General features: G+C 40.8%; 1 protein-coding gene across 1 annotated transcript in view; it reads left to right on the top strand.

Annotated features, from left to right (window-relative positions):
• cd109 (CD109 molecule) overlaps positions 1-6,576 on the top strand; it is a 31,621-nt gene extending 25,045 nt beyond the window's left edge. The window contains exons 27-36 of the mRNA XM_035679198.1: positions 382-463; positions 545-773; positions 1,654-1,825; positions 1,911-2,101; positions 3,039-3,194; positions 3,831-3,896; positions 4,301-4,437; positions 5,392-5,548; positions 5,706-5,808; positions 6,377-6,576. Of these exons, the coding sequence (XP_035535091.1) occupies positions 382-463; positions 545-773; positions 1,654-1,825; positions 1,911-2,101; positions 3,039-3,194; positions 3,831-3,896; positions 4,301-4,437; positions 5,392-5,548; positions 5,706-5,808; positions 6,377-6,576 (1,493 nt within the window). The remainder of the gene's footprint in view (positions 1-381; positions 464-544; positions 774-1,653; positions 1,826-1,910; positions 2,102-3,038; positions 3,195-3,830; positions 3,897-4,300; positions 4,438-5,391; positions 5,549-5,705; positions 5,809-6,376) is intronic.
• The last annotated feature ends 4,889 nt before the right edge of the window (positions 6,577-11,465 follow it).

The following is an 11,465-nucleotide window of genomic DNA, read 5'->3' as shown; positions in this document are numbered from 1 at the left end:
CCCCCCGCAGACACTTGTTGAGCACTTGTTGACCAGTGTGTTGCCTTGTTGGAAGAACAACAAGGCAACACACTGGATTAGCCATTTTTATTGATTGTAGTTTATAGTGATTCTTCTTTGGTCATTAATTGACTATAAAGACTCTTCAAACCTAAAAATCAAATAAGAATACTCAGAGGGGATTGCTGAAGACAAAATCCTCTCAAATTGGTGGTCCGTGGTGTAACACTCTGAAATGTGTGTATTTCTACTTGAATGTAAGATGCTTTATTCTATTACACAACTTGCTTTACTGCTTTACTTCTACAGAGTTAAATAATCTTATTTAGGATTGGATTTATTTTTGGGGCTATTTTAAATCTCTGGTGACTTTCTCATCAGGTTATGAGCGAGAGCTGTCCTACCAGAGAGGAGACGGCTCCTTCAGTGCCTTCGGGGACCAGGACTCCTCTGGAAGCACCTGGTACGTCATGTAGCAGCTTGTAATGTGGACAGAAACCTCAGGAACATGATAAAAGTGGTAAAATGAACTCCACCTCTGCAGGCTCTCTGCTTTCGTGCTGAGGTGTTTCCTGCAGGCGCGGCCGTACATCAGCATCGACGCCCATGTGCTGAGCATGGTGGCGGCCTGGTTAGGAGCCCAGCAGGGGGCTGATGGGAGATTCGAGGAGCCCGGCCGGGTCATTCACACCGAGCTCCAAGGAGGCCTGGACGGGCCCGTCTCCCTCACAGCCTATGTCCTCATCGCCCTGCTGGAAGACAACGACATCAAGGTAGGAGTCAATAAATCAATCAAACTTTATTAATGTCACACCTGTCAGACAGGGGAGTGCAATTCAAAGTGCTTTTGATAATAGCGGATAACCATTTGTGACTAATGCACACAAGGAAAACTAAAACCATAAAACCATGAATGAGAGTGAATACGGTCACTTTAAGATGTATAGATGAAAGATCATTCTGCACAATAGCGCCGCCATCAAAGGAAAGATGGTCATAATTTTAGAAATGTAACGGTATTTAACTTAAAGTTAAACGGTTTAATCTATTAAATAAACAGTAAATATCTGCTAAAAATGATAGATTTGCAAATCTATTTTAACTATGATTATTTATAGGTACAGATATTTCAAGTTATTTTACATTAGACATGTAAATTCAGGCCATTTTTGTCATTTTATTAATATATATATATATATATTTTACAGTGTCTGTATTTCAGAGTTTGTCCACCAGAGTGCACTAACAAGTTGATTTTTACTGTTAAATGTCCTGCTGTGTATGTATCCTGTCACAGTTACTATCTCAGAGGAGACTCTGAGGCCAGTTTCACCCAGAATGCACTGCAGCTATAGGACAGATGGGTTTTGCATGAGGAGTGACAGAAGACAAATTACTTTTACACTCTCCAACCACATGCAAGGACTGATTTTGGCTCTTAATTTGGTAGATATGTTTTCCCCACAGGGATCAATAAAGTTTGATCTTAATGAGTGCTCTGTAAAAACACAAGGAGTGAAAGCTGGACAAACAGATGGGATGAAACAAAGAGGTTGCCTCATCCTCGCGCTGTGTCTTTATGATCTGATCTCATAAATGCCATTGAGCTGAAGTGACCTCTTACGTGCTGCTGCCCTGTTCCCTGTCTGACAGGCTCAGTATGGAAGCCAGGTGTCTGCGTCCCTGATGTTCCTGGAGACCCGCCTGGCTCTGGGCGTCTCCAGTAACTACAGCCTGAGCCTGCTCACCTACGCTCTGGCTCTGGCAGACAGCTCCAGCGCTAACATGGCGCTCAGTGAGCTGATTGGACGAGCTGAGATTAAAGGTACAGGTTCAACTCAGCCGTGCTTTATAATAAACCAGATAAATCATATTTCTTCAATGACTCTCTGACTCTCCTCTGTGAGTAGATGGCGTGCCGATGTGGTCCTCCCCAGACCGCAGCGTGTCGTCGTCGTGGCAGCCTCGCTCCGCAGACATCGAGATGATGTCCTACCTTCTGCTCTCTCAGCACAGACTGGGTCTCTTCACCGATGGCCTCAGCATCATGAAGTGGCTCAGCCAACAGCGGAACCACAAGGGGGGATTCGGAAGTACTCAGGTCAGATACATGCATTCAAAAACAGAAATAAATCAAAATATTCTCAGAAAACTTCAATAATATGTACATTTCTCATAGACCTACAAAGGGATTATGTGACAACAGTCTCCATTCTATATGTTTGCACAATAAAGCTATCCATTTAAAGCTTAATAATTGATAAGGAGCTACCATCTCTTGCTGAAATCTAAACCATTAGACTATGGAAAACACCCTCAACCATCTTTTAACTTCCTCCCTTCTTTTAAAAAACTGAAAAGTATTCGAACCAGGACAGCCAGGTGATGCAGCACCCATTGCAGAAGCCCTTACCCAATCTTCCTGTCTGTAAGACTCTGTAACAGTATGTATACAATGGTATGTCAAAGTAGGACTGGCCCCAACTAAAGATTTTCCTCGTCTACTAGTAGTCGTTAAAGCCAATAATCGGCTAGTCGTCGCACATTTATGCTATTAATTTCATGATTTATATGATGTATATTTAAACAGTTAAACTGTTAATTGATAACAAAAAAAGCGGCAATGAATCTGAATGTCGCAGTTCTACATGGCGGACTACGAACAACAACCTTTAAAATATTTAAGGCTTTTGTTAACTGGTCAACCTGGGTTCATGTGAAAGGAGAAATTCCTGTCTGTGTCACTCGAGCAGGAAGGGGCGGGGGAGGCTGTGGCCGTCTGGGCATGTGGTGACTGAAGTGGAATTAACCTGTTAGCACGCAAGGACACTCGCATGCACAAACATGCATGACAAGGAAACAAAAAAATCTGAATAATAATGTTCTCACGCTTAGTCAGCCAAATATGACTGTGTTTGTCTCCAAGAACAGATGCACACACTCACAGAACAGCTCTCACATACGCAGCTGTAAACAGGAAGTCAGCACTGAGTATCAAAGCATCAGCCGTACACTGACTGACTCTTGTTTGCTCTCAGGACACAGTCGTGGCTCTGCAGGCCTTGTCCACGTTCGCAGCGCTCGCCGGGTCTAACGACGTTTCCCTCACCATCAGAGTGCAGACCGACGCTGCGACCAACGCCGCCTCCTTCGACATCACCCGGGACAACTACCTGCTTCACCAGAGCCAGCAGGTACGCAGAACCGACAGCTGACCTGGAACAGTGCGCCGTTATGATTCAGCATCTGTTGATGATCAGAAACTGTTGACAACCACAGAGAGGTGAAACATTTGTAGTCCCAGTATCAAAGGACATTGTTATGAATTAGCTGAGCCTGATCAGCAGTGGAGCTGAATCTGTTCAGATCTCCTGCAGGTGGACATTTTTTGCATTATCCTATTTAAATTCCTTTCTGCAGTGGAAAGCTTGGTACAAAAAACACTCACTTAAACTCACCAGTTTAAATGACATTAAGACTTAAAGTTATTCATAAGTAAGGGGCCCACAGCCCGCCTCTGCTCCACCCACATTCCACTTATTTTCCTATTTTTGGATTAGCCGGTGTAAAGTTTAAAGAAATGTCATTCCAACAGTCAAGCAATGTTTTAATCCGTTAGTGAACTTTCAACATATCATTTACTGTCAGTTAACGCCACTTACTGCACTTTCCTCTTGCTAAGTTACAGCTTCCCTTCTGGGCTCACCTAGTCTTGTGCTGTCTCTAAACATACTATATCAGTGAAGTTTATGGTAGTGACCCGGCTCACCTGCTGCAGGTAGAATGCAAAAACTCAGAGCTTAAATTTGTTTCATCTTGTTACATTTCAGATTGCACCAGAGGAGGAGCTGAGACTCAGTGTGACTGCAGAAGGTCGCGGACTCGCCCTCTTTCAGGTACCTCGACTGAAATGTTCCAACTACTGTGTGGAACTGTTGTCGGCTACAATATGAGGGTTCCCACACGTCCTGATTTAGTTTGTAGTAAAACTCGAGACATTCCTCTTGACAGAATATTTAACAAATAACTCAAACAATAGTCACACATGATGCAACATGATAAAAAAGTGCTCCAGGTTCCAGAAACCAAGACTTACAAAGAGAGAAAGAACAATTAAAATCCACTGAAATCAACAACCACAAGAGTGAAATGCAGTAAAAACAATATTTCTATACCTAAATCCAGTCTTGGATTTCTCCAAGTGGAATAATGTTGTAATCACCTGGTCTGTGATCAGTTGTGTAGTGCTCCCTCACGTCAACATGATAACGGTGATTTTCCTTCTCTTCTCCTCCCTCAGCTGAACGTGTTTTACAACGTCAGGAACGAGGAGCTGATGAGGAGGAGACGAGACGCAGGCGAAGGCGAGGCGTTTCATCTGTATGTGGAGCTGTTTGACGAGGAAGTAAACTCGGCACATCTGTACATCTGCAGCAGGTGAGCGGGCTGGATCTGTGACAGTCGGCCCTGTTAGTTCACATCACGTCAGCCTGATGCAACCGTGTCAGCAATGCAACCATCAGCAGCACGTGTACGACGCCTGTCAAACTTTCACTGCGCCTGTTTACAAACAATAAAACATAATCAGTAAAGTCCAGGAGATAAACAATAAAAATACCAGATGTGAATCTGAGAGCAGTGTTGCAGAGAAACATAACTGAAACATGACAGAGTTCAAAACAGGTGGTTTGTACATTTCTGTTCACATGTATTATGCTATATTATAATTAATATGCTAATATGAAAGAATTGTTAAAAAATATAATGTATTTAATCTTTAAAATGAATCTGCTGGTATATTTGTATATAAGTTTAAAATTTATTAAAAAGAAAAATGTATTATCTAAATTTAGTATTTATATTTGTTTTACTTATTTGTAGTAATAACGGTTAATAAATAAAGAAAGAAAACTTATTTTTTGTTACTTTTAATATATTTTATTTTTAATTTATGAGCACTCTATTATCAACTGGATTCTACATAAAATTAAAAACTGAGTAAAAACATAAACAAATAAAAATACAAATATTTTTAATATGAAGCTATAATGCCTAATGCAAATTGTGTTTATTAAAATATATATTGTTTTGTTTTAATGTGTTATACAAAAGTTTGCAAAGTAGGAAAGTAAGTATTTAAAAATGTGTTTGTACGCATATAAATAAAATACAAATAATTAAATATCTAAATTAATATTTAAAAAATGCTATACAAATAAAGTTTGTATGTATGTAAATATAATACAAATAATTTAATTAATTAACATTATTTAAGATGTTGTTTGGTTAATATTTTTTACATCTGTATTTTCTGTTCACTGTACGTGAAGTGTCCCACTGTATTTACGACAATTTTCTAACACCCTCCCGTCGTTGTGTCGCCCCCTGCAGTCTTTCAGAGTTTCTGGGTCTGAATGCGACTGGCATGGCCATTATGGAGGTCGGCCTGCTGAGCGGCTTCAGCCTGCTCCCGGGCGGTATCCAGACCGATGAGGTCGTAAAGAAAGTGGAGACGCCGCCGGGGAAAGTCATTCTGTACCTGGACTCTGTAAGCTTTACTGCAGCACACTGAATCATAGACACACTGACTGCTGCCTGACTGCTGTGTGACTGCTGCCTGACTGCTGCCTGACTGCTGTCTGACTGCTGTCTGACTGCTGTTGCTCTGTGTGAAGTGAAAACCAACAGGTAAAATGTGTTTATAGGTGACGACAGAGGAGAAGTGTCTAATGATTCCTCTGGTCGTGGAGTTCATGGTCGCCAAGGTCCAGGAAGCAAGTGTTGTCATCTATGATTATTATGAACCAAGTAAGACTTTAACATCTTAAACTTTTTATATATAACCTTTAACATTAAAGTTAAACAAATTGTGTAGTGTTAAATGGTCTATCGTAGTGCTAAACCCACTGTGAATCAACACTGACTCAGCTCAACTACATACTGAGCATGGGCACTTATGATTTTTGTCCACAAGTCCTTATTGCCTACTACCACCAGGAGAAACAGCATAGAGAGCCTGGTAAATTTCTAAATAAAATATCTTGTGTAGACTCTGGATCCTTAAATAAAGCACAGCAAACAAATTAGGGTTCAGGTTTGCTGAATTAGTGCCTGAATTGGACCAAAAAAGGTGCCAGTACCCTGAGTATTACCATTCGTTTTCTGTAGTGAGAGGTGTATTTCTATTGCTAAGCTAACTGTAGCCCAGCAGAACACAGGTGACAAGCTACACAATCACAGCAAACACAGCAGTTATGGACTTTTACTTAAGTAAAAGTATTAATACTCCCTTAAACAAGTAAAGATCCTGCATTCAGAAACGTCAAATGTAGGTAGGCCAGTTTTTGAAACTTTGACCTCTCACCCGCTCTTCCAGGACGCAGGACAGTGAGGATGTATAATTCAGACTGGAGGAACGACATGTCTGCCGGCTCCTTTTGTGGCGACGACCACGATCAGTGCTCAGAAAACATCTACTATGAGCTCAACACTGCGTCACACTGCAGCCAAAACCTCCTGCTGACCAGTTTAACACCTGCTCTGCTCCTCATCATCTTCATCATCTTCAGTGTGTAAATAATAAGATTCAACTATTGCTAGTTGAGCTCTGTGTTTACATGCATTGGTTATCGTAGAAACATCATTTTATTTAGTAAGTTTAGTGCCTTAGAAAAAAACGACGATTCAGGAGAGAAACTGCTGTAAATGAAGTTTTGGTCTTATAACTAATGAGCAGATTGGTTTTGAGAGCTGCAAAAGTTAGTGGCTCATAACTCCAATAAGTGTTTTTTTTTTTAAGTTAAAACATTATATATAATTCACTTGAATCATTTTATCTAGCAGATAATCGTAAAACACACTTGGACAGAAAGAGAATGGACAGAAACCAAATAAAACTGACCAACTGTATTTATTAGTCATTTCACAATCTTTCCGACAATAACCAACTCTGGTTTGGTCAAATAAATCCTTAATTCACAGAAACAGGCTGCTACGTAACGTTAGCTAATCCTTGGGGTAAAATTGACCCGTTGAAATGTCACTGTCCGACTCAGATTGTTATTCTCAGTGTCCCTACAGAGATAGACCTTTAGTTTAACCATAAACAGCCGTAACATTGCTATTACTCGCCACCAGGCTCCATATAAAAAACGGTATTTTACCTTGTGTATCATCATAACTTCATTCAGAGTGGACAGAAACAAAATAAATCATCCAAACCATCCTTTGTTAGTCGTTTCCCAACAATCACCAACTCTGGTTGGTGGAAAATAAATCCTAATTCACCGCCGTAGATGATAAAGACAGCATTTTCAGTGCGGAGCAGACCCCGCCCTATGGAAACAAACCACAGGAGAGGCTGCGATACCAACACAGCAGAAGGGAGAGAGACACCATGTGACTCTGTATCTTTATAAAGAGAATAGTTGCTTGCTGCTATATTGTTTTAATTTGCATATATAACCTTAACATTAAACTTAGATGAATTGTACACTGTTAAAGTGTCTCTCGTAGTGCTAAACCCACTATGAATCAACACGTTGGACATCTTGGGACCGGTTCAGACCATAACAAATCTTTTTCAGTTTGCGAACAAATTTTCATTTGAAGAGCTTCTTTTTTATTCCAACCAGCTTAACAGTTTAGTCCAGTCATTAACTTGCTGTTCTAAAATCACATGTTATATTTATATACATACTTATATGTAAAAAATATATGATAAATAAACCCATCTTGATGCCTGCATTTAATTCCATAAAGCTAGCATTATTCACTGTGCCTGTAAACACAGCCACTAAATATTTTTCTCATATGTTGTTAAATCATGCACTGCGTCATGTTTGTAAATTAAATTTCTTATTTTTATCAAATGATTGAAGTCTAGGCCAAGGCTTTTCTTATAATGGATCATGGGAACATTTGTCTTTTTTCTGCCACGTTGCATTGATTAAAATGTTATTAAAAATCTGATTTTGTTATAACTTTACTTGATCAAGTTGTAGGACATTATAAGTAAATACAGCACAGATTGCTGCCAAATGTGCGTTTTATATTTTGGAGATGGACACACATTTCTTGTAAATGTCTCTTGAATTCATCCTGTAACCCCCCTTTAAGTCTCTCTGTGATCCCTGAAAAGGTCCCGACCCCCAGGTGGAGGACCAGCTGTGGGGGAGGACAGTAGCAGTCTCGTAGCTTGTCCTGCCCTCATTAGAATAACGGCCAAGTCGATCAATATGAAAGATTTACTCGGTGGACATCTAAGTCACTTTAAACAGACTTGCCGTGACACACAAGCAGGAGCATGAGCAGTCCTTCAACACCTCCCATAACTCTGCATAATAACGCAGGTATGCAGCCTAATGGTATGATAGCACGATAAATCCCTGCGACAATCAAAGTGATGGAGGCATAAACATTAACGACGCAGCACCACAACTTCAAAGACCCAGCGATGATGGACAGCTTGAACTTTGGTGAGAAACAGCGAGCGGAGCTGAGAATATTTGACCCACATGTGTACGTGAGAAGCAGGTGGGATCGATAGCATCAGTGTTTATCTGTCCTCTGGCTTTTTATGGCCTCAGACGTTCTGCCTCCTTACAGCTGACCTCCGCTCGTGGTGCACAATGCCCTGTGGGTCACCTTTCCTCAGGGTCAGCATGAGCCGTGTGAGTGCATCAGTTCAGGATCTGTAGAAGGTACAGTAGTGTGGAAACGTAGTGTAGGGCTTAAAGATGCATCGGGAAAGGGAACAAGTTGGAAATATCTGAATTGTGGTTTATTCTTGTTTGGAAATGAGATGCTTCCAGGTTGTTTTAAAGCTGCTTGAAGGCATATATGACCACTAGGGTGCAGAAATACTTGTTTTAGGCTACATCAAAAGCTCATTCTAATGAATGCAAAGACCATCACCACGAGCTATGGGAACTGTTTTTGGACATTTTATAGACTAAATGATTAACAGATTACTACAATAAACATTCGACCGCCCTAAAACCTCTGTAAAAAAATTGGATTGCTGTAGTCGCCTTCCTTGCCACAGACAAGGAACAACTAAGATTCTGCACAAGACAATGTTTCTCATTAAATTGCGCAACAAATTCACAACTTGAGATACTCAATCAATGCGACTTCAATGCCGTCCTAGTGTTACTGCATGATGACCAAAAAATGGTGTGTCATAAATTTAGTGTCATTTGAAATTTGGCATTTAAGTGTTTTTCAGTTAAGGTTGTGCTGTATTCTCTGTCTTTGTGTTCGTCCGGAGGTCTTTGACCGGGACAATCCAGTTTCAAGTTGTCAAGATATGTGACTCAAAACCACAAATATGAACCTGCTGGTGGCGCTAGAGGAAAAGTCAGGCATTCACCAAAGACATAAGGATTTTTCTGCTTTGGACCATGAATGCCTGTACAAAATTGCATGACAATCCATCCAATAATTGTTGAGATATTTCAGTCTGACCGACCAACATTGTCACTGGCACAGCTGAGAATAATCAGTTATGATGTTGATGCAACAACCCGCTCAGTCACATTCCCTGTATGTGCCTGTGATCATTAAAACTCCTTCCCCTTCATAGAATTTGTGCCCTAAAGTCAGAAACAAAAACCTCCTCTGTGTAGCTTGCCAAGCTAGAAAAACCAAAGTGTGAAACTCTCACTTTCTCAGCAAGAAAGAGGCGAGTTTGGATTGTTTTGGACGGAGCAGATCCCACAGCGAACACGGATCAAAGCCACCATGCTGGACCCGCCGGTTCATCACTCAGGCCTGACAGTGTATCAGACCCTGTCAGAATATAAACACGACCGCAGAGGCAAAATATTTCCTCCACAGAGCTCCTAACTCCAAACACCAGCCCTCCAATGCATCATCTGTCAGCGAGCTGAGCTGGACCACATGTACGCTCCATTCAGTCAACACATGCGCTGCAGACCGCTCCGCTCATTCTCATGGACATCAAACAATGCAAGAATGTCACAATTACAGTGCTGGCGCTACCATATTTCAAGAGAGCCCTTTTGGACAAAGGAGATGAGTCATTAGAACGTGCAGCCGCCACCATCTGGGTTCAATCAGCAGCCAAGGCCAGAGCAGAAAGGTTGTTTCTACTGGATAAGACTGACAATGCTCTCAAAAGCAGAAACTCACATCTTCCTCTGAGGAGTTTAACTCCCCAATCACAGGAGAATGTGTGAAAAGTGATTTTAGCATCTCTGTGTTGGTGGTTTTTTCAGCTGCAACTGCATCTTGTGTTTAGTTTGTCCTGCGCGCTTTGTCTTTTCTCTCCATCTACTGTAATAATGTTGCGTAATCTCTCCTGTGCAGGTTCATTCTGTCTCAATGGCAGTTCATGGCAACCTTACCCCCAAATTAACGGGCACAGCTGAGACATAGTCCGGCTCCGTTACGGTGCTCGAAGCTGATCGAGGCCGTTCTAGACAATGCTTGAAGTTCTGCCAGAAGCATAGCAACAAATTTAAAGATGTAGGCAAACAATATCAGGCAGACAACGCAGTCTGAAGATGCTCCGCTTCTGAAACGGATTTGAACACAGACACAACGTCATAAAGCCGTACTCGGTGGGATTTAGGGGTTAGGTCACAAGGTGAAGCCAAATCCCACTCCCATAAATGGAGCACTGAATCATTTTTACTTCATTAAAAGACCTCTTAGTTTTGGTCATCCTGCAGCTTTTTAAATTCACATTCTTATACATTCATGGATCACGACATAAAACTGCAAGAGTTTTTGTTCAGAAGGGTGTTAAACTTAAACACCTTATGGCCTAACTTTTTTACAATGTTTGATTGTAGTTTTACAGCTTTTTAAGGGGTTTTTAGACACATTCTCACAGTACTCAGTCAAGCATGATGTCAGCTGGAAGTCGGTAAAAAAAACACTTTTTTTAACGAATTGCACGAATCTTTCATACAAGATTTACATTAATCTCTCCTTAATTCATGTCAAAACCTATGTGAAGCAAGGGAGTTAATAGTTTATTTTTTAATATAAAATGTAGAGCCTGGAACCACTTTAAAAACCTCCTACACACTCATGATTTACATACACAGGTGTTTTCACTTTGAAACTTTATTACTGTCATTGATACTTCAGTAGTGGGTCTAATCAGAATAAATGGAAACACCTGTGAGAGTGTGAAGGGCTTTTAGGCTGTTAGGATGCAAGCAAAGCTCCTTTAAGTGAATAAATTGTGAAAAATTGAGTGTTATTTGAGGTAATCAGTCAGGCGTCATTTAATGGACATTAATAATTCTGCTCTACATGCATTAGAAAATTCCTTAATTACCAGAGCCTCAATCAATCAACTCACTAATTCATCCCTTCATATTACAAAATCTGCAGCTAAGGTATTTTTAGTCGGTCAGTCTGCCACTTTGGTCCAGACTGGAATATCTCAACAACTATCTAATGGATTGCCATGAAAGCTAGAACAAATA

This window comes from Morone saxatilis, unplaced genomic scaffold (assembly GCF_004916995.1).
Source record: "Morone saxatilis isolate NCDOM2014 unplaced genomic scaffold, NCSU_SB_2.0 Contig7, whole genome shotgun sequence".
NCBI classification, from domain to species: Eukaryota; Metazoa; Chordata; class Actinopteri; family Moronidae; genus Morone; species Morone saxatilis.
This window is presented reverse-complemented; position numbering and strand designations above follow the sequence as displayed.